We start from the raw sequence: 21,898 nt of genomic DNA on the forward strand, positions 1-21,898 counted from the left end.
ATTAAAGCCAATATATTTCTTGATGAATGTGCATGACATTAGCATCTTTCCCTGAATCTTGCACATTTTTCTAACAAAACAATATATATTTTAACTGGAAACACTGAACTCAAATGCTAAGAAGAGCTTTTCAGAAGGCAGGTAGTGCTAAACAAAATATATTTTCCACTAAAAAGCTATGAAAAAAACCTAAAACAGATCAAATGCATAAAAATGTAAATATTTGTTGTATCTAAAACATACTCATTTGTGAATAAGTCACAATTAAAGCTCAATTACTAGTTTCCAATGAAGTGACCATGCACCTTGACTACCTCATCATTAACTAATCCTTAGGATATATATACATACATATATGTTGTAAGGAGCCAAACAATTTTTTTTCTTCATGTTTCAATAGTGCTTGATGGAAAAGAAAGCAGCAGTGCATCGTAACTCACTACAGATTATCTTCTTACCCAATAAACCAAGACTTTTCTAATGGAAAAGATCCTTTAAAACTACTATTGCTGGAGAAAGTTGGAACCTGAAGTCTTATTAATTACCTTTGCATGCCCTTAAGAAATAAACACAAACCATGGGTAAACCAACACAGCAGCATAAGAAACTAATTTTCTGATTTCAAATGAGAAAGTATCCAGTTAAATTCTTACACTAGTGAATAGTGAATTACTAAATCACATACAAGAAGTGATAACATTTTAATTAGATAAACTTCAGACTATGAAATGTGCACTATCAATGTGGGGAGAGGGCAACAGAAGCAAAGTGTTTGTTCCCCATCTGCATAGTTTTCAACACTGCAGTTCCAACACAACTGAGGAATGAAAGCCAACTATGACATGGTCCATCCTTAAGCTAAAAGGGAGACAAAGTATTTAAATCATAGCAAACCCTGCTGAATAGCAACAGGTCTTCCAGTGGTGGTCTCCTAACTATAAATTTAAACCAAGAGAACTTAAACATGCAACAGAACTACTCTGTTGCTTAAAAGAGCAATGATACAACCACTGAGGATTTTGCATATTTCAAATTTTGCCTTTTTAGAGAAAATGGTCTTACTCACTTGGATACCTGTTTAATGTCAGCGACACAGAAGCAAATAAGATTAATAGAATTATTTAAAAGATGAATTTATGTGCATTAGCTAGAGACTGTAAATGTATTGAGCAAATCACATTTTTACAAGGCCTGGCTTCCAGATCTGTTCCTTCTCCACACCTGCCAACTTAATCACAAGGCATTTCGCTCTCCTTTTCTCAGTCCTCCCAACTGGAAGTAGGTTCCCACAACTGAATTTTGTTCTGGTGTGGTGTAGTGTACTATGTATTTGCTGGTTTAAACAGTATTGAGTCTGTAATCCTTGAACAGTGAACACATCTAGAAATGAAAGCCAGAGCAAACATTTGCACATTTACTTAATGCTAATGAGAGTTCAAATGCAAATTAAGTCCCCTCCCCAATAAAAACAAAGGTTTGCTGGTGATGATCACAGTGAAAACCTAGATCACTTCTGAGAACATTACTTTCTTAAGTATTTAAGGAATAGTCTTTCCTAACAGGTTCAAATTCAAGACGTTGAAAACTAAATATTCTTTTACAAAAATATTAGTTTTATAGACGAGGCATAATTGTTTTTAAAATGGATATATTTTAAGTAGGTTTAGCTTCAATTATAGCTTAATGTTGTCTGTATTCTTGGTTAGGACTTGCAAGTAGACTTCATGAATAGTGCTGAGGAAACGGGAATCATTCTGCAGAAAACAAAACAAAACAAAAACACACATTAGAAACATTAGTAAAAGTATACAAAACAATTCAAATCTAATGCCATTTAAGTTGTGCATAAGGATTCCTTATAGTGCTAGCTAGCCAAGAGTTCAGAGCAGCAAATGTGAACTAGCTGTGTACTTGTACAAAAGGCAACACTTTTTGGACAACATACAGACTTTGAACCACAGAGCTGGTAAGACTGCTGAAGAGATCACTAAGCAGACTGGATGCTCAAACAAAACAGCGGTCAATTGGTCAGCCTTGGCCACATAATTTCACTTCCCTCCAGATTCCAAACCTTAGTCTTAGACACAGAGTTACATGCTGTGTACAGGCTCCCAAATCAAGTCTGCATGAGTGTCAGAAGTAATGTTACTTCTGTCTGTCAGACCAGCCTGAAAGGTATTGCAGTGTGTTGTACAATGGTTCTCATGTCAAAGCTTGACTGAGAAGTGAATTAGTTTAATCTGTAGACAATATTCGGCGATTACAAGACCTGTGCGGCACATTTGGTATCCTGCTTGGGGTGCTGTGCAAGTACTGCCATGCTGAAGGGTGTGCCTGTTTTGGTCTTCATTCAGCTATCTCTCTATACAAACAGAACACTGGAGACAAGTATTTTAATCAGCTCTCTAAAGTCACCGCATTGATGTTTGTCACACTACTGTGTGAGCATCAATGTGCTATGTCTTTAGTAAGACTTGTGGCAGTTAAGCTCAGTTTCGAGACTTACAAGTAAGCCAGTTTAAGTCTTCAAAGAGGAAAAACCCATACACACCAAGACACAAAAAGGTTATGCAAAAAGGAACATAGAAAAATTGGGCAACCCAGCTAATGATGGGGCCCTGTAGTGGCCCTTTTTGGTCCTAACAAATTTATTGCTGGGAAGATATTGTTACTTTTAGACTCGCATTTTGGGTGTAAGCTGTACTAACATCAGCATGGAGGGGGCAAGAGAATCCTGAGTTAACAAAGAACAGTTTGGCACTCATGGCAACTTCACCATGACATTAGATGTCAAAACGATCTCAAAGCATGGCTACTCCCCACATCAGAGATTTCATTCAACTGAACTTTTTAGTCCCTAGAAATAGCAGAGCAAGACCCTTGCAATTTCCATTTCAAAGACACATACTTCAGTGAAAGATCAGGAACAGTTCTAGTGAACTGAAATAGGAAAGCTTTCTTTGGGAAAGCAGGGATACTTAAAAAGACAACAAAACCAACCCTCCCATCCCCATACTAGGGCTTCTACTAGTGCAACTTTTTCCTCATTTGTTCACAAATTCATATGGATGTGAAAGGACACAGCCAATGTACAGCTCTGTCCGTCTAAGTCTTCCATCTCACAACCAAAACAGGCCAGCTGCATCATACTGTGAGTGTGGAGTAATCTACTCCTTCCAACAGAAAGGAACAACTGTTGTAATGTTTCACGGCAAAAGGAGTTATAGGGGTACAGAATTTCTCAGTACTGGCTACTGTCCTTGGAACCCCGTCCCTCAGGAATTGAGCTCTGTAAAGACAAGACCTTTATTAGATGTATCAGTGCTTCCTGAAGCTGAGACCTGCTGAGAACAGTAGGAGGTATAGTCTGAATTTCTGATGTTCCAAGTGTTAAAGGCGAAGAAGAATTGGCTTTATTCTCCACTTCAGTAGCTTTTGTAGCTGATTGCTGAAAAACACTAGGAGACAAGAGGACCGAAGGTGTTACTGTAGTTGTGGCTGTAACAAACTGTGGAGGTGCAACCTGTAAAAGAACAGAAGTATAATAAGCACCATGTCCAGTAAGAATGGAGAGATGAGTATAAAAAAACAGATGAAAAAAAAAAAAGAATTCTAATAATTATTATTCAGTCAGATATTACGGGATAGCTGCTCTTAATGAAGAAATATCTACCTATGAAGATTAATATAAATATTAATTCTCTTCTTAAAAACTGAAGAAGGTACCAGTCTTCAATATTCTTGTATGCAGATTCCTTCCTACTCATGTGGTTGCTACCTTCCAGAATTTTTTGAAACATAAGACAGAGAATAAAAGATGAGCTTTTCATGTAGGTAATCAAGGAGACAGTGATTGATTTGCAAATTATTCTTTTCCTTAGGAGTTTACAGAAGAGCTAGTCCTGCTTTCCACACTCTTGCTTCTATGGTCTCCAACAAATACACTTATAATTTGATGTAAAGTATCTCAAAGATATTTAAAATGACTGATGAAGTATAATTAAAGCATTGGAATACAGTGAAATACTCTCATTCTAAGTACATTTTCTCATCCGAGAAGAGGGGACAGGAATATTTTGAGGGCCGTATTCCCACCTCATTCTTCTACAGATCTGTGTCCATTTCATTACAGAAACCCACATATTGGTTTTACCACTTTCAAACATAAATTGGAAATGTAAAGGAACATTACATATGCATAACGTGAACGTGAATAAACATCAGCTTTGAGCAACTCTGGTATCTCCTGATAACTGCAATTATTAGTCAGAATAATAATCTACACCTTACTCAGGCTTCCAGAACAACCAACATGGTGAAAAAAATACAACCGAAAAAAACAATCTCACTCAAAAGAAAGCAAGACTAAATGGGATATGTAAAGATGTTTGATATGTCAGCAGAACAAGTTCCTCTTGGATAATCAAAAATGTTCAGGAGAAAAAGAACTGCAAAGCCATCTAAAGTTAATGCCTATATAACAACAACAACGGAACTAGCAAACTGATTTTGTTATAGTCAAAACTGTGAAGACTTACAGTGTGGTATTTCAGCTGAAGACAACGTGTTTAAACCAACAAGTGCAGTTTACCATACAACACACACACATTTCTTCAAATCCCAAAATCCATGTAAAATGCATTTATTTAGATAATTATTTACTAACTATGCCATGAACAGACGGTACAGCATATCTTAGAGCAGGCCAGTAGCTAAAAGAGCATTTTACTTTAAGCAGGACCATTTTTATTGCCTTCACAATCAGATCTGGGTATGCTACTGAAACTGCAAGTTGGACAAGAATGATGCAATTTAACAGATTTGAAAGAGGAGGGGGTGGGTAAAGTGGAATTAAATTACAGATGGTATCCTGAAAAGAATACATAACAAAAAAGCCATTAAAAACAATAATTGAAGACTTGACTATTACCAGTTATTTAACTGCAACCTGAAATTTTATATTGTCATTATTTTGAACAGTTATTCAAAGGCAGTGCCAATAAAGTTAAATCTGTATTTAGATCACTAAAACTTGCTACTAGGAAGTTCTGCAGTGACAAATGCTTGTTATACTTTTCTATCTTCCACTTCTTTTTTTTCTGCTTGGTATCTTTTTCCTTTTTTCAGGAAAACTGAGAGAGACACTAAGGCAAGGGCTGTGTTTTATGCCTCTGGGGTGCTAAAGGCAGGGCTAAGGCTAATAGACCCTACTGCAATATTTTAGCATCGGTACTGCTGGCTTACAAGACAAAACCAACAGTTGAAATGGTGCAAACTCAATACAAGACTGCAGATCCAAAAATGTGCACTCATTTCTGCATTAGCAGCAACAATACAAGGCACTGTACAACAAAAAGTATATTCATTGATGACAGCCTACAGAAACTCCCCCTTGCTGCAATACAGCTTGTTTCTACTTCATAACAGCGCTTTAAATACGGGTGGTGGGCAATGACTATTTGAGATACCAACTACTTACCACAGTTGTATTTCTTAAAAAAGGAGGAAGAGTTTACAACAAACAATTAGCAGAAGTAGTTATTCACTTACCTGACTTGCTTTGGACAAAGTCTTCGGCTGTGGAAATACTTCTGATTCCTTGTTTTGTTGTACAGTCTAAGTTAAAAGGAAAGTAGAATTCACAAGTTAGCATTCACAGCTCAATTTCCAGTTGTAGTTTTCTGTTTTTATCAAAGCACAAGAATGCAAATTTCAACAGATTTTACAGGCAATTTAAACCATTTTGTAAAACTGAGATAATGGCAAGTTGGAAAAAGAGGAAAGATTTGAATTTATGTTTTATGCTTTCAATATTGCAGCAAAACTGTAAAGCCAAAACATTTCTGAAGAAAGGCTACTACAGTTGCCCACCCCTCCCGAACATTAACAGTGAAACTGGGAACAAAACAAATGCTACAAAGTGAAGCGTTCAGTACCTTGTAGACAATTTGGTAAACTGCCAGGAAAGTTAATTCTGTGTTTCTTTCTAGGAGTTTTACCTCATCACCTCCAGAAAAATTAAATGCTGTTTTCTGCTAGAGTTTCACAAGTATTTTATACTTTTACAAACAGCATCCAGATACTTATTTGGTCAGATTTCAAGACTATAATATAATAAAATTCAAGTATTACAAAATATTAGAAAACACAATAAAAGCAATGTAGATAAGGTACTTCAGTAAATTCCTGTGGCATTCTTGGAAGGCTTGTTATAGCCATTTGGAATCCTCTTTCTCTACAGACAGGTCTGTCACTGACAGCAGATGCTAATGATATGAAATTAACAGAAATGGATTTCTAAGCAGTTCAATCAATCACACAGTAGAAGTCATTAATTATTTTTAAAAGGCTAATATATAACAGCACATTTTCCAAGGGAAAAATACACATAAGTCTAAAAACAATCTAAAGCTTCAGAATACCTGAAGGGGAGAGATTATCTTGCTGTTCAGGGCTGAGGGCTTACTGTGAGATTCTTTGAAGCTTTCTGGTGTTGCAAGCTGGCCAACCGAGGCAGAGATGTTTGGTGTTAAGGAAGCCTTAGTGAGAGGCTGCTGTTGCGTTTGGTCATGCTGTGGGGTCAACCTGAATTTCTGGAGAAGATCAGCACTTGGATGGGATGTATTTGAGACAGTTCCTGTATTTGTTGATGCCAAGGGTGCTATAAGCTGGCTTTGGCCAGCCATTAGATTTTGTGGAGCGTGGTTCACTTCAGATGGCGGCTGATTCAGTGGTGGGGATATGTGCTTGGCAGCTTGCTGCATAACTTGCATTATACTGTTGTTTTGTTTTAGGCCAGGAAGCAACTGAGCAGGGGCAGCTTCCACTGTCGAGGCTGAATTAAGAATAGGGCTTAAACGAACTGAATAGCTTGAAACATTTTTTACATCAGGCTGGGAAACTGAAGCTGGAGGTATTAGCATAGGTGGTAAACATTCCTGCTGATTCAAAGGATTGGCACTGGTTATAACGCTTGGACTTTCTGATTTCCCGAGTGATTTTTTTATTACTATTGACTGGTCAAAGGAAAAAGGCAAGAGTAAACTGTGCTGCTCTCTGGCAGAGGTGTCAGTCTGCAACTTTTCCAGTCTCTCTGCATTGGGATGTGGAGCTGCGGGCTGTTCCTTTGGTACAGACGTTCCAAACAGTTCCTCCAAAGTCAGATGCTTCTGCCTTGACTGAAATGTCTAGAAAGAAAGGAAAAGGAAGCTTTCAGTTTAGAAATATACTTACCACTGTGCATCTCACACGATCTATCACAATTTCAAGAAAACTATGAAAGACAGCTAGGTCAAAAGTATTTAAAATACAATTTGGATACAAAAGTGTGCCCTATTTACAGGAGTTTTGAAATCAACTTCATTTACAAGGAACATTCCATCTATGAAAATTTTTCCTTTACAACCTCCTATGGACAGACTGCGCAAGCAGGAAAGAAGGGGGCAGGCTACGGATTCTGCCATTAAGGTGGCAAATGCCATCACCCATCAACCCTAACTGCACAAGGCACTGCGTGGGCGGGGTGGGAAGAACATACATGTTGAACAAAATCCACACACAGTTGGAAATAATTAAATGGCCTAAAAGATGGGAAAGGAACAGAGAAACCTGAAGGTGCACAACTGCAATACATGCCTAGACAGTTCCTCTCACTCTTTTCATTAACGATGCAGTACATGTTACAATAGGTGAAAGAATCTGTATTAACCTAAACATATGTATATATATCTCTTTGAAAAGTGTGTATATATACACACAGAGTTAAAACTACCAGTCCTTTAGTCTCTCCCAAAAATACAAATCTAGCCTACAGGACTGACGTTGTTAGAAAAACCTGATCTTAAGGATACCATCTTCTTAATATTTTGCTAAAAATGTTTAAAAATGTGTTTTACTAAAGGGAAAATAAACATCTATTCTCACCCTTAATCTCTTTTTTTTTTTTTCCTTTTTTTTTTTTTTTAATAGGTTGCACAGGACAAGAAGTTATGTAAAACAGCTGGACTAAAATACAACATTCTGTTCGGAAGACTGAATGGCCTGCAGCACAATTCCTGCGTACTCCGATGGTATGTCTAAACAAAGATGCTATTTTACAATGACAACTACTGTACCATGACATTGTTACGCTTGCTCTAATTTTACTAGCACAGATAACAGCAGTGAAGCTGTGTCTGTACAGGTAGCATGCAAGAAACCTAACAGAAAAACCTTGGGCTTGAAATCATATTGATTTCTGCACAGATTACTGATCTCTACTGCCACTCTTATTATTAATTTTTAGTTAGTTTAAAGTCAGGCACACTTTCATTTTGCAGCTGAGACATTCTATAGTTTATAAATGTTGTTAATTATGCTAAAACTTCTTCCTAGAAAGTTGTTCTTACTTTTCACCACTGATCTTACTGTTCTGGAGACCTGTCCTTCAACTGTAAAGATTTTGTTAAGAGAAAAATCCCTATTCTCTCTCTTTTCAAACTCAGTTTTTCCCTTCAGTATGATGAATTGACTAGCTTTCCTTTATTAAGTTTATTCAAGTAATAAACAAGAAATCTCTACCATGCTCTGATCCAAGTCAGACTAGTCCCTTACATGGATACAGTCTCAAACATGAAGTTAATTTCCAACTTGAAGTATAAAACACATCTTTTGCCTGTCCCATTTCTGGCTGAGGTGTATTTTGAGCATATCATCGACTCAGTGTATTATGAAGACCGTTATCAGCAGTGGCTGAAAAAAGGCAACATGACCACTTTACTTCACGGGAAAAGTGCTGCTCAGAGGGTTTCTCCAGAAATCATTTCAGATACATCAAAACATGAATTAACAGTCTGAGCTGGCACTATAAAGTTTAATTTCAGTGTTCTGATTCAGTTTTGCTGATTGCTGGCACAAAAGCATTCCACACTACAACTGATTTTCATTTTGAACTGCCAAGATAAAAAACTTGAACTTCAGAATATCACAGAGAAGACATTTATTTTTATTCCCAAATCTGTGGTATCTTCAGCATGAAATGAAGTTAGTCAATCAACATACAAGTGTGACATTTTGGAGGGAGTTTAGGAATCTCACCATGCTTATCATATGTACACTTTTTAAATTTCACAGGTCACCTGTTTCAATTACATGAAAAATGTATTTTTACAGTTCAAATGGAACGTCTGTCCAGTAGTTTCCAAGTTGTTCACACTATTAAAAATGTGATTAAGAACAAACACAGCTGTGATATATTGGAACCAAGTTAATTAGCTTTACAGAATTATTATCATTTACGTTATCCAATTAGTTTTTTCCAGTATCTCTGCAGCTATTACTAAAATAGCTCAGAGTTTAAAATATGCCATTTCACCTATTCTATAAATCAACTGTTTCCCTTTTGTTACTTCAGAGCAATTCGTTAGAATCTTATCTTTCCAATTTTTCCTTTACTAGTTACTGGATTTCTGTTCAGCAGTTCCATGCACTGTCAGGAGGGCACTTGAACTGACTGTGCAGTCTACAGGGAGTGACCCAAAAGAAAGCACCTGCTTTTAAAACAAAGCCTGAGGCAACACTTCTGCCTGATCTCCAGAGCAGGCGTGCAGCAGGCAGAGCTGGCTGCCAGGGGTCAGTCTATCACTTATGCTGATCCAAAAGCAGAGGTGCTACACCAAGAGGACAGAGTGGGCTGCGATGGCAAATCATCCCAGCAAACTCCCCACCCCTCGTTTTAGTGCATTAACTGTTACTACCCCGTCCCCTAAACCAGATCCCTGCCGCCCATACGCTAGTTCTAACCTGTAGTGGAAATTACTTACTGCTACTACCAAGTAAGTAGTTTACAAGTACTAAGTGCAAGGCTGCACACATTTTCTTAGGGCATTTCAGACACAGCGGTTTATTATACCAGAAACACAGCAGTAAGCCACAGCAAGATGGGAAGCACGCGTGCAGCTCTCCTCCCTGCACTGGGGTGTTTTCTGAGGAGAGCCACTACCAACCTTCCTGTGCCCGCTGGGCAGCACTGTAAGGAGGCCAGAGTTTCTCAGGTATTATAGGGAACTGAGTTATTGCAAATGTTTTTAAATGTACCTCTAAAGAGTCTTGTATGAATCTACAGCTTCCCTGTGCTGAAATCTTTAGTAGACATCAAAGCCCGATACTGAACTATTGCTACCTATTCCAGCTACTTCAACGATGATACTCAGCATTTTGTAACAAGTTTCCCATGGTTCAAATAAAACATTTACAGGGTATTTCAAAAAGATGGACCACACATGTTACAATTACACAAAAATTTACAAACAGTTTAATATTCTATCATTTATAGATGTTCTATGTTCCCTCCACCTGCTGTATGGACTGTGAGTTTCCTTCATGGGCGGTTTGTGATTGCAGAGATATAGTGACTTCAAACTGGGCCCAGCTTTATGAAATACCCTGTACATGAAACAGAGGTTATTTTCACTAGAATTCTTACTGTGGTTTAAACTCTACTTACAGGAGTAACACCAAGCTTTAGAATTTGTAGACATCTGAATACACACTGATGATACATGTTGTATCTAACACTTACCTGAAACAGATCTCAACACCAGTGTTAAGTTTGAGCAACATACCTCCTCAACAACACTGAAATATTGATTTATTTTTTACAATATTTCTCTTCCCACAGAGGAAGGAATACACTGTCAAAAAGTTCTTAACACAGGAAAAAAGAAAACAAAACAAAAAAAAAAAACCCAGAACAACCAACCAAACACCCCAAACAACACTCCCCCCAGCCTCAACACAAGAAACTGAAGCAAACCAACATAAAACCACACACACTTTTCCCATAATCTAAGGATGAAGGAATCAGCCAAGCTGACTGATATTACCAGTCATGCAAACAGAGGTCTAATGCAAGCTACAGAAGTGTGGGAGAAGATATGTAGACACATTTTTGGTTATGCCAAAGAGAATTTGGTGCTGCCACAACTGAAGCACTTTCCATTTCTTGCCTAGTAACTGCAGGTTTAAGTTAGCAGGACTCTAGCTATAGCTTTGAAAGCAGCAGAGATAAACCTTGAGTACGTGTCTCAAACGCCTAGACTGCACCACAGTATACAGCTGACTGATGTCATACTCAGTCCAATAATGTGTCAGAGGTAATTATTTCATGCTTCCTGGCGCTGCAAATCATCCTGGATGTTACCACAGACTGATTTCTTCCAGAATCCACGTTAGCCCATTTATACATACTTGGATATTCACAGCAGTATGACATAGCATCTTATTTTTAAATGTTAAGTCAAAAGATAGAATTTAGGATCTTGAAAGACTTCAAACTCACCAGTTTATTTAAATCGGTAATACATTCAGTAGGCAACACTGCAGGCATTCTAAGAAAAAAATACTTCGGTACCAAACCAAAGTAATAAATGAAAAAACCCTAGCACCTGATTTAGGTTTGGAAGAAACATACCTGCTCTTGCACTTGTAATGAAGTTTTTTGATCTGAAACCTCTGTGCTTTCTGGCTTTGGAGGATTTGCATTTTGTTGCATTCCAGAACTTGATACAATACTTAAGTCACTGATCTGATTCTGAAAAAAAAAGAAACAAAACATATGAGTTTTAAGTCTATGTTTATCCACAATCCCATTTATATGTCACTTTGTCTGAAATACAGACAATGTATAGAGTATTGATTTTTGTAAGACACTGTGGAATTCACAAATTTTAGGAAGTAACAATCATACCAAGACATCCACCATCTGGTAGGTATTCATAAAGCTGTCATTCTTTATTATGAAAGAAAAAAAAAAGACAACTGGCTTCATAAATTTTGCCACGAGAAAGATTTTTTCTTTTAAGTAAGCTTTTCACATTCCTTATCTGCATTAGCAGCTAATGAGGAAGCTTTCTATAGTTCATTAAATCAGGAACCCAAACTAGAAACAACTTCCAAAAAAATTCCTGACAGAAATCATTCTAAGGAGCTGGAATGAAAGCTTGTCATTGAGTTACTTCCACCAGATTTAGTTAACCACGTACATGTATCTTCAGAAGGTGTTAATTTGTTTTTCTGTGAACAAGGCAAAAAACAGACAAGAGAGTTCCATTGGAACAGAATGTTTACAGATCGAGTTGATTTCCTTCTTTAATAAATATATACATAAACAAAACCAGAAATTGTATTACTGATTAAATCCCCAGTGAAAAAGCCCAAACAGGAGAATAGTCTTGTTTTCAATACGTAAACTCCACCTCATGCACATGATATAGTGAACGTTAGCACCAACACATGATGATTGCTCTGGTCACTTAGAGCAGCAACATATGAGTTAAACTTTTTAGTAACAAGTTAAAAAACAACCTGAGCTTTATTATTCTTTTCAATTTCTAGCTGAATGCAATAAAAACAAAATCAAGACTATTTATTGTGATTTAGGGATAGAGGCGAAAAGCAACTTTTCACACCTTTCTGACTTTTAGCTACTAACTTGAAGGTCAAAACTCCTTGTGCCTGAAATGCTGGATGCCTTGTGGTCACAAAACCAGGCAAAGCAGTTTTCTTTTCACTAGAGGATGTTTCCATGCTCATACTGAAACACACACACAAAACATGACACTGCAAAAAGCATCCATTCACTTCATTAAAAATTTATTCAGAATTCATTCATTTTCACATATGGACTTGATGTAGTGAGTACTTGAGGGATTAAGCTGATTTGGAATGCTACATTAAATCACTCAGACCTTCATAAATCTCTTTTTCACTCTACCCCCTTCTCATGCTGACACTCTGCCAATCTCATGTGGGCTGCACACACGGATTACTGTATGATCCATCTGGAATGTACCAGGCAGATAAGTACTTTCTGCTCCTAAACACAAATTCATGTGTAATTACTGAGTGACATAAAATAATTGGGAAAAAAAAAAAGTCAAGACAGGAAGGGTCTCTCTGGAAGCCATCCTCAAAACAAGTTGGTTACCTAATCATGTTAACACCGACAAACCCTGGCTACAAGGAGTTCCAAAATTAATGTGTCAGGGGGTTGTTTCTAAAGCTAAGGTGGTCAACAGAATGTTCTCCAAAAAAGTTTTCTTTAATTGTGACCAACATTGCTCAATTCTGTGTACCTGGCAACTTCTACATAACTACATTTATAGCAGGCTACGGGATTATGTTCAACAGATTCAGTTTACAGTTCACATATACACCAAAAGGAAATAATTATTCCAGTTTCACTAGTGTTCTAAAAGCATCAAGAAACACACAGACACACAACAACAATTCAAGATCAAGACACAAGACACCAAATTACATAGTAGCTCATGTGTAGCCTGTGCCCTGCATACTTCCCTGTTTTATTACAGGCACCACAGATGTTGCCTGACCACCGCAAAGCTCGCACACCATTGCCTGGTAATCAGTATTTACAGTTTCATCCATGATGCTTAGGAACTTTGTTTCTAGCAAATGCTTTGCAGTATTCTCACATGAAAAAGATCTGAAAATTAAGAGAGAAGCTGGAATGTCCTTTCTGAGTCATTTTTAAGAGCCATCTGTTGGAAATACGTATTATCCAATATTGCAAGGACAAAGAGGGAGAAAGGCTTCATCACACCCTAAGAGGGCAGTACTGAAACAATGAGTTCTTGTGGTATGGTTTTATTTTTCCTTCCCAAAAAGCCTGCAATTTCTTTAAGTGTTTCAATTGATACAACATTGAAAGATGAGTCATTCAGGTTTTGATGCTTCTTTCTGTGCTCTCACAAAAGCTGCTACTTCCACAACGTTGGCCCTCAAAGAGACCTTCTCCCCAAACAGCACTGATGCTCAGAGAATCAGAAGCAACTGATTTTTTAAAAAATCTGTATTTAAAGCATTAAAAACCCCACATTACTAATTTTCATAGACTAGTTTCTAGCCTAGGTCAAATATATTGTATAGTTTGTCACATTCATCTGTCCTCAGTCTAGGTCAGAAAGTGACAAGTTGACTCATACAAACTTCATCCATGTGTTCATTCTTTTCTCCTCATCCCACATTGTGCTGTAACAATCCAGAACCCTACAAAGACTCAAATCCCAACTACTCAAGGGAACTCTGCTGCACAAGCAACTGCTGCAAGGAGTCAAGCCCCATCCTAGTGTGTCAACTCTTCTACCAGCACAGCCACAAACGCCACACCACATCTCTGCAGTGTGATACTTACACATTACTTCACTAATTGCACATTCTCATATTATCATATCTGGGGAGAGGCATGTTCAGAATCTGTTTTCTTTTTTTGGATTTCCCACATATTACCCTTATATGTGTCCTGTAGGTATGAATTTGGTCCTCAGGACTATATTAAGTAATTCTTTCCTAAGAGAACTCATATTCTCCATCATATAAACTTGTGAATTTAGCACTAGCAAAAGATACCGAACTCAACCTTCTGAAATCAATTAATTTATTAAAAGGATAGACACATAGACAGGACAGAAGTATTAAACTGAGGAACAGCAGGATAGCAGAACAGTATTGTTATACTTAGTCTACAGCTATTAAAAATATGCTTCACGGGGTCTACATATGCACTGAATGTCTAAATCTCCAATACCACAAGACTTCTATTTTTCTAAGAAGAGACAGACAGTGTTGGGTACTATTTTTATTTGCTATTCCCAGAGACAAAATTTTCTCACAGCAGTAGAAGTCATTGTAAAATGGGTCTATCAGGCTACATTTCAAGTTGGATCACACGATCAGTATTCAATCTGTCTTGCTTGAAATCAGAGGCTGTTTCCTAGTACAGTGTACTTGAGGGAGGGAATGTGCCATCAGTGTGAAAACAAGGCTACTGAAACAATGGCAGAGAATGTCTGCTCTTTAAAACACAGCTGATGTGTTAAAACCTAGTTTCCAGATAGGCTTTCTTAAAAATGAAAAATAATGAAAAATAGGCAAAGAATTGCCCACTAAGGTAATAATTACAGAATTAAAACTTATTAATTAATGCAACGTGCAAATCCTAAACTGTTGTAAAACAATTTTTTCCCACATTATCCCTTCTCTCTAAGTTATTCTGCACCTATGCTTGTATCACAGACACAGGATAGTTCACCAAGTTTCTGGGCCTCTGTTATGTTACTCAACATGCCAAAGCATTTTAGTGTGGAGCTCCATGAATGCTCTTGATTGTGGCATGAATCACAGCAGACCTCCTCCACTGACTTTCAGGACAGAGGAAAAAACTGAAAAACCAAAGTGTCAGCCACTATAAGGAATATTTACAATAACCGAACTTCCGAGATCATAAAACCAGACATGTTCCGCAGTTCATTCTTCTACAGTGTTACATATATACCTATTTGTTCAGGTTTCCTTTTATAATTATCTCACAAAACAAGACAGCTGATGAGTACTGAGATTAAGCAGCCCATGTACCTCTTCTATAAAATATTTTGTTGTTTCTGCATATCCAGGTATCTGGTTTTAAAACTGTATTTTTTCTCCCCAGAAGGTAGCAATTCAAACATAAGAATATACAGGCCAGTTAAATTATGGGTTAGGTGCACTACTTTACAATCTTGGGTTGGAGTATACTGCACAGGACAATTTAATACATAAGAATGATTCTCTATCATCTCTCCAAAATCACAGGGCATGCTGTTTCAGTGGACTCCATATGGTGTCCTAAGCCCTTATGAATAAGTAGAAGTAGCATTCCTATTTGTTTGTAAGGTTGGGGGGGAGGGGGGGGAAGATATTTCCTTACTCGTTCATATTCATCCTTGGCTTTACTGAGCATTTCCAGGATGTCAATGGGCCTGTTTTCATTGCAGCCATTGGTTCTGTTGGGACTTTTTCTGTCCTGGGAAACTTGCTGTGATCTTTGAGCTTCTTGCTCTACCACTCTGTAACAGGAAAGGAGAAACAGGATTTTAAAATTTACTCTGGAGTCAACATCTTGAAAAAAGCAGTAAAGAAAAATGTACACCCAGCATATTAGCAAATTTAGTTCTGTCTGTATGAAAACCTAGCACCATAGTTACACAAGTTTTCATTTGCTATGAGGTTTATACAAGTCAAACTGTCAAATGGTCTGTACAATTTATCTCCAAACCAGACAGCTCTGGTCTGTCTCTCACAAAGTCTGCCTGCAGTAAACACTACTTCTGTAAAACTGTCATATTTAGACATTTTTACAATAAAATAGTGGACATTCAAGCATGCATTATACAAAGAGCGCATGTATTGTACCATAGACTGAGTAAAATATCTTTTTCACTCTTTTCTTCCTAACATGCATTTTTTTCCATATTTAGCCAAATCAAGCCATGTTATTCAACAAAATCAATCATAAAACATTTCTAATTTATGATGAGGTCCATCATTACAAAACAACACAAAGACACCAGGAAAGAATAGAGCTGGCTCGCACCAGGCATCTCAAGTCAGTCTGCAAGGAGGCTCTGCGCAAGTTACCCCTTTCTACCCCACCTAAGGCTCTGGAAACAAGAGCAAAACATTTTCTTCTCTAGCTGCCCTGTAGTCATTCCAGTCACCTGCAGGACTACAACACATCTTCTCCTACAGCCTTTGGTGCCTACGGTACATTCACCACTTCTACTCCACCCCTACCTGCCTTAAGTATCAAAACATTTCAGTTTAAAAGACAGTTAAGATATGCAAGAGGATGATGTGTCCCTGGTACATTTCATTAATAAAAGGAAAGGCAGCCTATATTTCTACTCCTAATCCATACGCAGTTCACAAGATATACATGGCTGTGCAATGCGCTAAAGCTTATCCTCTTGAAATAAACACACACTAGCCTGTAATCCCTTCTTTTTTAAGCCTGCATTAATCAAATATGTTAAGAAAAAACAAGGACTGTAAACAGGGCAGAGCTGTGGACCTGGCACGTCACTTGAGAACTCTCATGCTGTGGAACTGCTGGCTGCTGGGGAAGCCAAGAGGTGCCATCATAACAATCACAGAGAGCGTCAATCATTCCAGCCTCCAGTTTCTTTGGGTCAGTTAGGATTCAGGAGTAACTCTAGATTTCATAAGACAGTAGAGTAATTCAATATTTCTATGCACCTCTATGTTGCCATTTCCCAGGAAATAAACAGTTCTAGTCTTGGAAGTTTCTTCCCCGTGTTCTAGCAACCAAGCCTCTTTACTTCACTAGAGATAAGTTGTGTTTATTTGAAGAAGGGTTGGATTTGGCTTTTAGCAATTCAATGCTGCTTTCAAAATTACCTTGAAAATTTTTCATAATACAAGCTGCTTATTTAACCAGCTTCTCATGCTGAGTAAAGCACTCTCTGTTTGCAAGCAAGCACTCACCTGCACACATAATAGGGAGGCCAATCTACACTCCGACAGTTTCTAAGAGCTGCAGCATGTGCTGGTTTGGATAAAGCAGCTCAATCCTGTGCAAATGTTTCTATGGAAACACCCTGAGAACATTTTGTTCTAACACCCCACGCGGTCATACAGTCCTGACTTAGGACTTGTTTAAACTCAACTCCAAAACTAGGGATGAGAAAGGGCAAAGAACCAGAGCACTTTGCTGAGATTTTAAGTGTCAGCATAATAGCATCAGCAAAAATAAGTACTTCAGTTAAAGGGAAAAGCCTGGACAGCTGAAGTTCCGCATGTGCTGCCTGACAGGTGAAGCAAAGGCTTCAATCTTGTGACCCTCCTTCTGCTCTTAACTAGTTGGTCCAGAAGGTTTCAACAAACCATCTTCCCATTAAAATAGTACTACTTGGTCTAATAGCAAAACATCTTCAAGGAGTACATCTGCTTCACAGAAATGTTTCACAAAGATTTCTGAAAAATATTTCTTAATATTTTTCTGTTCTCTGTTATGAAATTTGTTTTTTCTTCAGAGCTCACTTTTTTAAAGGAATAACAATTAAATTATCTTCTCCCATAGATAATTGTCTAATAGCTCTTCATCTTCCATCTTGCACGGGTTACATTCAGATGGTGGTGATGGGGTAACTTTGAAACAGTTTACTCCCAAAACTCTGAGATAATCTCCCACTTCCAGCTTGCTGCCTGCATCTCAGAAGCCAGTCTGGGTCTGACTGTTGAAACCAAGTAAAACAAGCCTAATAAACCAACCTAAAAATAAAAAACCCTACGAACGTACATGTCAGAATGCAGTAGGTTCACAAAGATTTGAAAGCCCCTCGTTTCTGTCCTACTTCTAGAAAGCTCATCCCTCATAAATAATCATCTTGACTTAACTTGACCCAAATTAATTCCTTCTAAAGTTAGCAGTTTGATGACTCCCATTATTTTTTTTTCATTTCAGAAAATTCTATTTATTTTTTTTTTTCCAAAACCAAGGTGTTCTGTAAATTGAACAGCTTTAGTGGGGAAAAAAGTAAACTAATGCGAATCTGTACACTGAGCATGTTCTGTGTGCAATTCAGGGTTAAACCTTTTTTAAGCAAGGCCTGCTGTTTCTTTCCATTGTATCAGATAGTGGAAGAGGCACAACATTCCTGCAGTGACAGTTTGCTGAAGAATATCTGCAGTTATAGCATTGAAAATATACCTGGCACAACCCCACGGAATGGGGGTGGGGAGCAGAGAGAATGTGAGAAGTGAAGCCTGTGATTACAAAGCCCACAAACACTAATTTACATTTCTTTTGAAAGATAAGCCACCAAAATATAAGTGGATGGCCTGCAATCTTGTTAACGCAGTCTGGCACAATAAGGTCAAGTCAAACAGCAGGAAAGAGAATGCAAATCTCCTTGAAACCTTTTATGGTTATGTTTTTGAAGCTCTGAGGAACTACAAAGGCAGCACTCTTTCCTATCAGTGATAGAAAAATCCCCACCTAAACGAAAGGGTGCCAATCCAGATTTCTACCCCAGACAACAACAAAAACTGTGGAACAAAATTAATACTCCTGGAAGACAATGTAAATATTTATTCCAAAATAGTGATGGATCCTGATGAAGCCTGCTACCATGCGCCAAAATGCATATTTCCTTCTCCAAGATGCATTTTTTTTTTTTTAATTAAAAAGTATATTTTACATTTTAAGTTTCACCCCAGTTTCACCGCTGAGCCATGGCTGGACTGGTCTGTTACCTGGTTACACTTTTAAAGATCCTTGAAGTGTCTGCACCCATGATTTGTGCTGTAGTGACTAGACTAGTTTTGCCAGGTGACACTTAGCCCTGCAGTGCAGCTGTGCATGATGGAATAAGAATATGGTAGAGTCTGAAGGGTTCAGCTCTCTGTCCAATGCAAACATTAACCATGGCTTTAAATTAAAAAGTGCATTAAAAAAAAAATAAAAAAGAAAACCTTTCCCGGCTCTGTTTATAAAGCAGAGAGACAACAGATATTTTGTTTGATTTGGTAACAATTTCTGAGAGTCAGTTTCACACTACTTTTTTCATTAATCCTTACATTTGGACAAGCCAAATAACAGCAAAAAGTCCAATGTGGCTGGGGACAAGAAAAAAAGAAGTGGGAAACAGGAACTTCATAGGGTTATCAGCCCAAGAGAAAAGAAAAATAAGAATTTAGAAAGAGACCTTGATATCAAAGTCTGTCATTTGTGTTCTTACATTGCCTCTGTGGGGAAAAGCCAAAATAACCCAAAGCAAAGACCCCAGAACAAGAAATCAGAATTAATCTTAAAATGTCTACACTATGACTAGTTTCCATGTAGTCAAGTTTTGTCAGTGTTCAAGATGTCCCGATGTGTAAGACATGACACACTGCTTAAGACATGCAATAGAAAAGCAAGCTCAGGAAAGTAGAGTGTGATGGCGAAGAAAAGCAAAGCAGAGACCAAGGGATAAGAAGATATCCTGTGCAGTACATCTGCATCTTGCAATTTTGCATTTTTGCTAGCGTAGCTACCCTGTCATGCACGTCAAGCTTCTTCCTTTCATAAGAACATTGAAGATTTGCTTAAGTTAATTCTCACCCTTTTCTACCAGTAAAAAGCCTTGGCTTAATCTGCAAGACACCTCACCTGAAGGAAAGGTGCAAGAATACTCACAACATGTTTTAATGACTTTACACCACACTGCCAACTCAACTAGTTCCAGCCTTCTCCGACCTCTGTTGCTCCCTCAGACATCTGTACCCCCACCTGAAGCCTCCTGAGCTGTGGCACTGCAGCCGCCTCCAGCACAGGCTGACTGCATCGCTGCAGCTTCAACACGCTAACAAACCCGTGCTATTGCACACACAGCCTTTTAAGGCTCCTTTGCATTGAGATGACCTCAGAAATCCTCCCGCTGTGTGACATCTCTAGGAGCCCTTGCAACTACAAAATAAGAGCAAGTGACATGGCAGCTTTATAAACCAGATTTGTCTCCAAAGAGGAAAAAAAAAAAAACAGATTAAAAACAAAACAAAACAAAACAATCCAGAAATTAGCAACAAGCAGCTCCTAATACTTCATAGTTCTGTTTACACTCTTAACATCATGATAATTCTACAAGATTCCACCTACTTCTCCCACTGGTCTCCAATCTCTTCATTCCGGAATAATAACTAAGCCTTAAAAAAACCCCACAAGCCCAAATAAAACCCAGTCCATCACCCAAAAATCCACAAAACCAATGGCCATCATTTATTTAATTACACTTCCTGCATCAGAGGATCTTTTGCCAGCATCCCTATACAAAATAAAATATAAAATAGTGTTCACACTTGCTTTCTTTGGAGAATGCCAAGTTACACTCCAGCTGATTTTTTTTTACCGCTTAACTGAAAATTTTAATGCTGTAGTTTCTTAAAAAACAAAACTAACATTTTTATTACTAAGAAAATCTGGTAGCAGCAAGAAAGTAATATTTTTCTATTTAGGGAGTGTAAGAAAAAAACAACAAACACACAAAAATACATTTAATAGGTTCATTTCTTTTTTCTGTAATGCATAAAAGAATTACAGAATAAAAAGACCACAGTACTTACTTAGCCATGAGTTTTGCTATTCGATGACAGTCATTCTTGTCGTAAAACCAGATACTGTAAATTGACACTTGAAAATAGAAAAAAAAGGCAAGCGTAAGACAAAGGCTTTTTTTTTAAAAAAAAAGAAATCAAATCAATAGGAAGAAGGCAAAAAATAGCAGCCCATTAGATCTGCAACATATGAATTGCTGTCAATTTCCACTCAAATATGCTGTGTGTGACACACTATTTATAAAGTGATCAGAAATAGCACATGCAAACACAAATACAACTTCAGCCAGATTAAATACAAGAGCTACAAAACGTTGATACTGTTTGTAAATAAAAGTGGCAGGAAAATGAAGTTTTGACTACCAGATGCCTTCTCACTACAGTTGAAACCTTCTGTTTTGAATTACTGACTTTACCATTTAAATTCGGCTAAAGAATATGCTTTTTTTTTTCCCAAAGACTTATTTTTAAATTTGTCAATTTTTGAAGCTCAACAAAAATATTAAAGTTTGAGTTACAGTATGACAGTCCTCTGGCAGGGTGTCCCTCCAAATTCTTTTTGTAAGAGAAGTAATTGTATAGGAAAAAAACGGTACCAAAGCTCCAATCATACTGTCACATCCATGGAGCCACTTAAAAAGAGGTTCATATTGAACCCCACTCTTTCATAAAATCATAGAATTCCTGAAGGTATCAAGGACAAGCAATGAGGGCCAAAGGTTTCCAGCTCAGCAAGACACTAAGCCCCATTCTGGCTTTTGGAACAAGTAAAATTCCACTGAAAGTTGGCAGAGTTGGAGTCCGATCACTGAGCTGAAAGATATTCCATCAGAGGCAGCAACTTTGTCGGGGGGCCATGGACTATTTCTTCACCAGCAACCCCGCTTCAAAGAGGCCGTTTTTAACCCCCCAACTCCTGTCTCCACAGTTCTGTCAACACAACAAACCTGCCAAACTCTTTTTATATTTA

The 21,898-nt window shown here is 37.8% G+C and overlaps 1 protein-coding gene across 1 annotated transcript in view; it reads right to left on the reverse strand.

Annotated features, from left to right (window-relative positions):
• Nucleotides 1-1,400: 1,400 nt before the first annotated feature.
• Nucleotides 1,401-21,898, reverse strand: part of DCP1A (decapping mRNA 1A) — a 31,014-nt gene continuing 10,516 nt past the window's right edge. Inside the window, exons 4-10 of the mRNA XM_082060440.1 lie at nucleotides 20,938-21,004; nucleotides 15,743-15,881; nucleotides 11,450-11,569; nucleotides 6,423-7,187; nucleotides 5,551-5,616; nucleotides 3,305-3,523; nucleotides 1,401-1,754 (exon numbers count right to left, since the gene is read on the reverse strand). Coding sequence (XP_081916566.1) covers nucleotides 1,674-1,754; nucleotides 3,305-3,523; nucleotides 5,551-5,616; nucleotides 6,423-7,187; nucleotides 11,450-11,569; nucleotides 15,743-15,881; nucleotides 20,938-21,004 — 1,457 coding nt within the window. The 3' untranslated portion in view covers nucleotides 1,401-1,673. The remainder of the gene's footprint in view (nucleotides 1,755-3,304; nucleotides 3,524-5,550; nucleotides 5,617-6,422; nucleotides 7,188-11,449; nucleotides 11,570-15,742; nucleotides 15,882-20,937; nucleotides 21,005-21,898) is intronic.

The sequence above is a fragment of the Streptopelia decaocto genome, assembly GCF_964273445.1.
Source record: "Streptopelia decaocto genome assembly, chromosome: 8".
In the NCBI taxonomy this organism is placed as follows: domain Eukaryota; kingdom Metazoa; phylum Chordata; class Aves; order Columbiformes; family Columbidae; genus Streptopelia; species Streptopelia decaocto.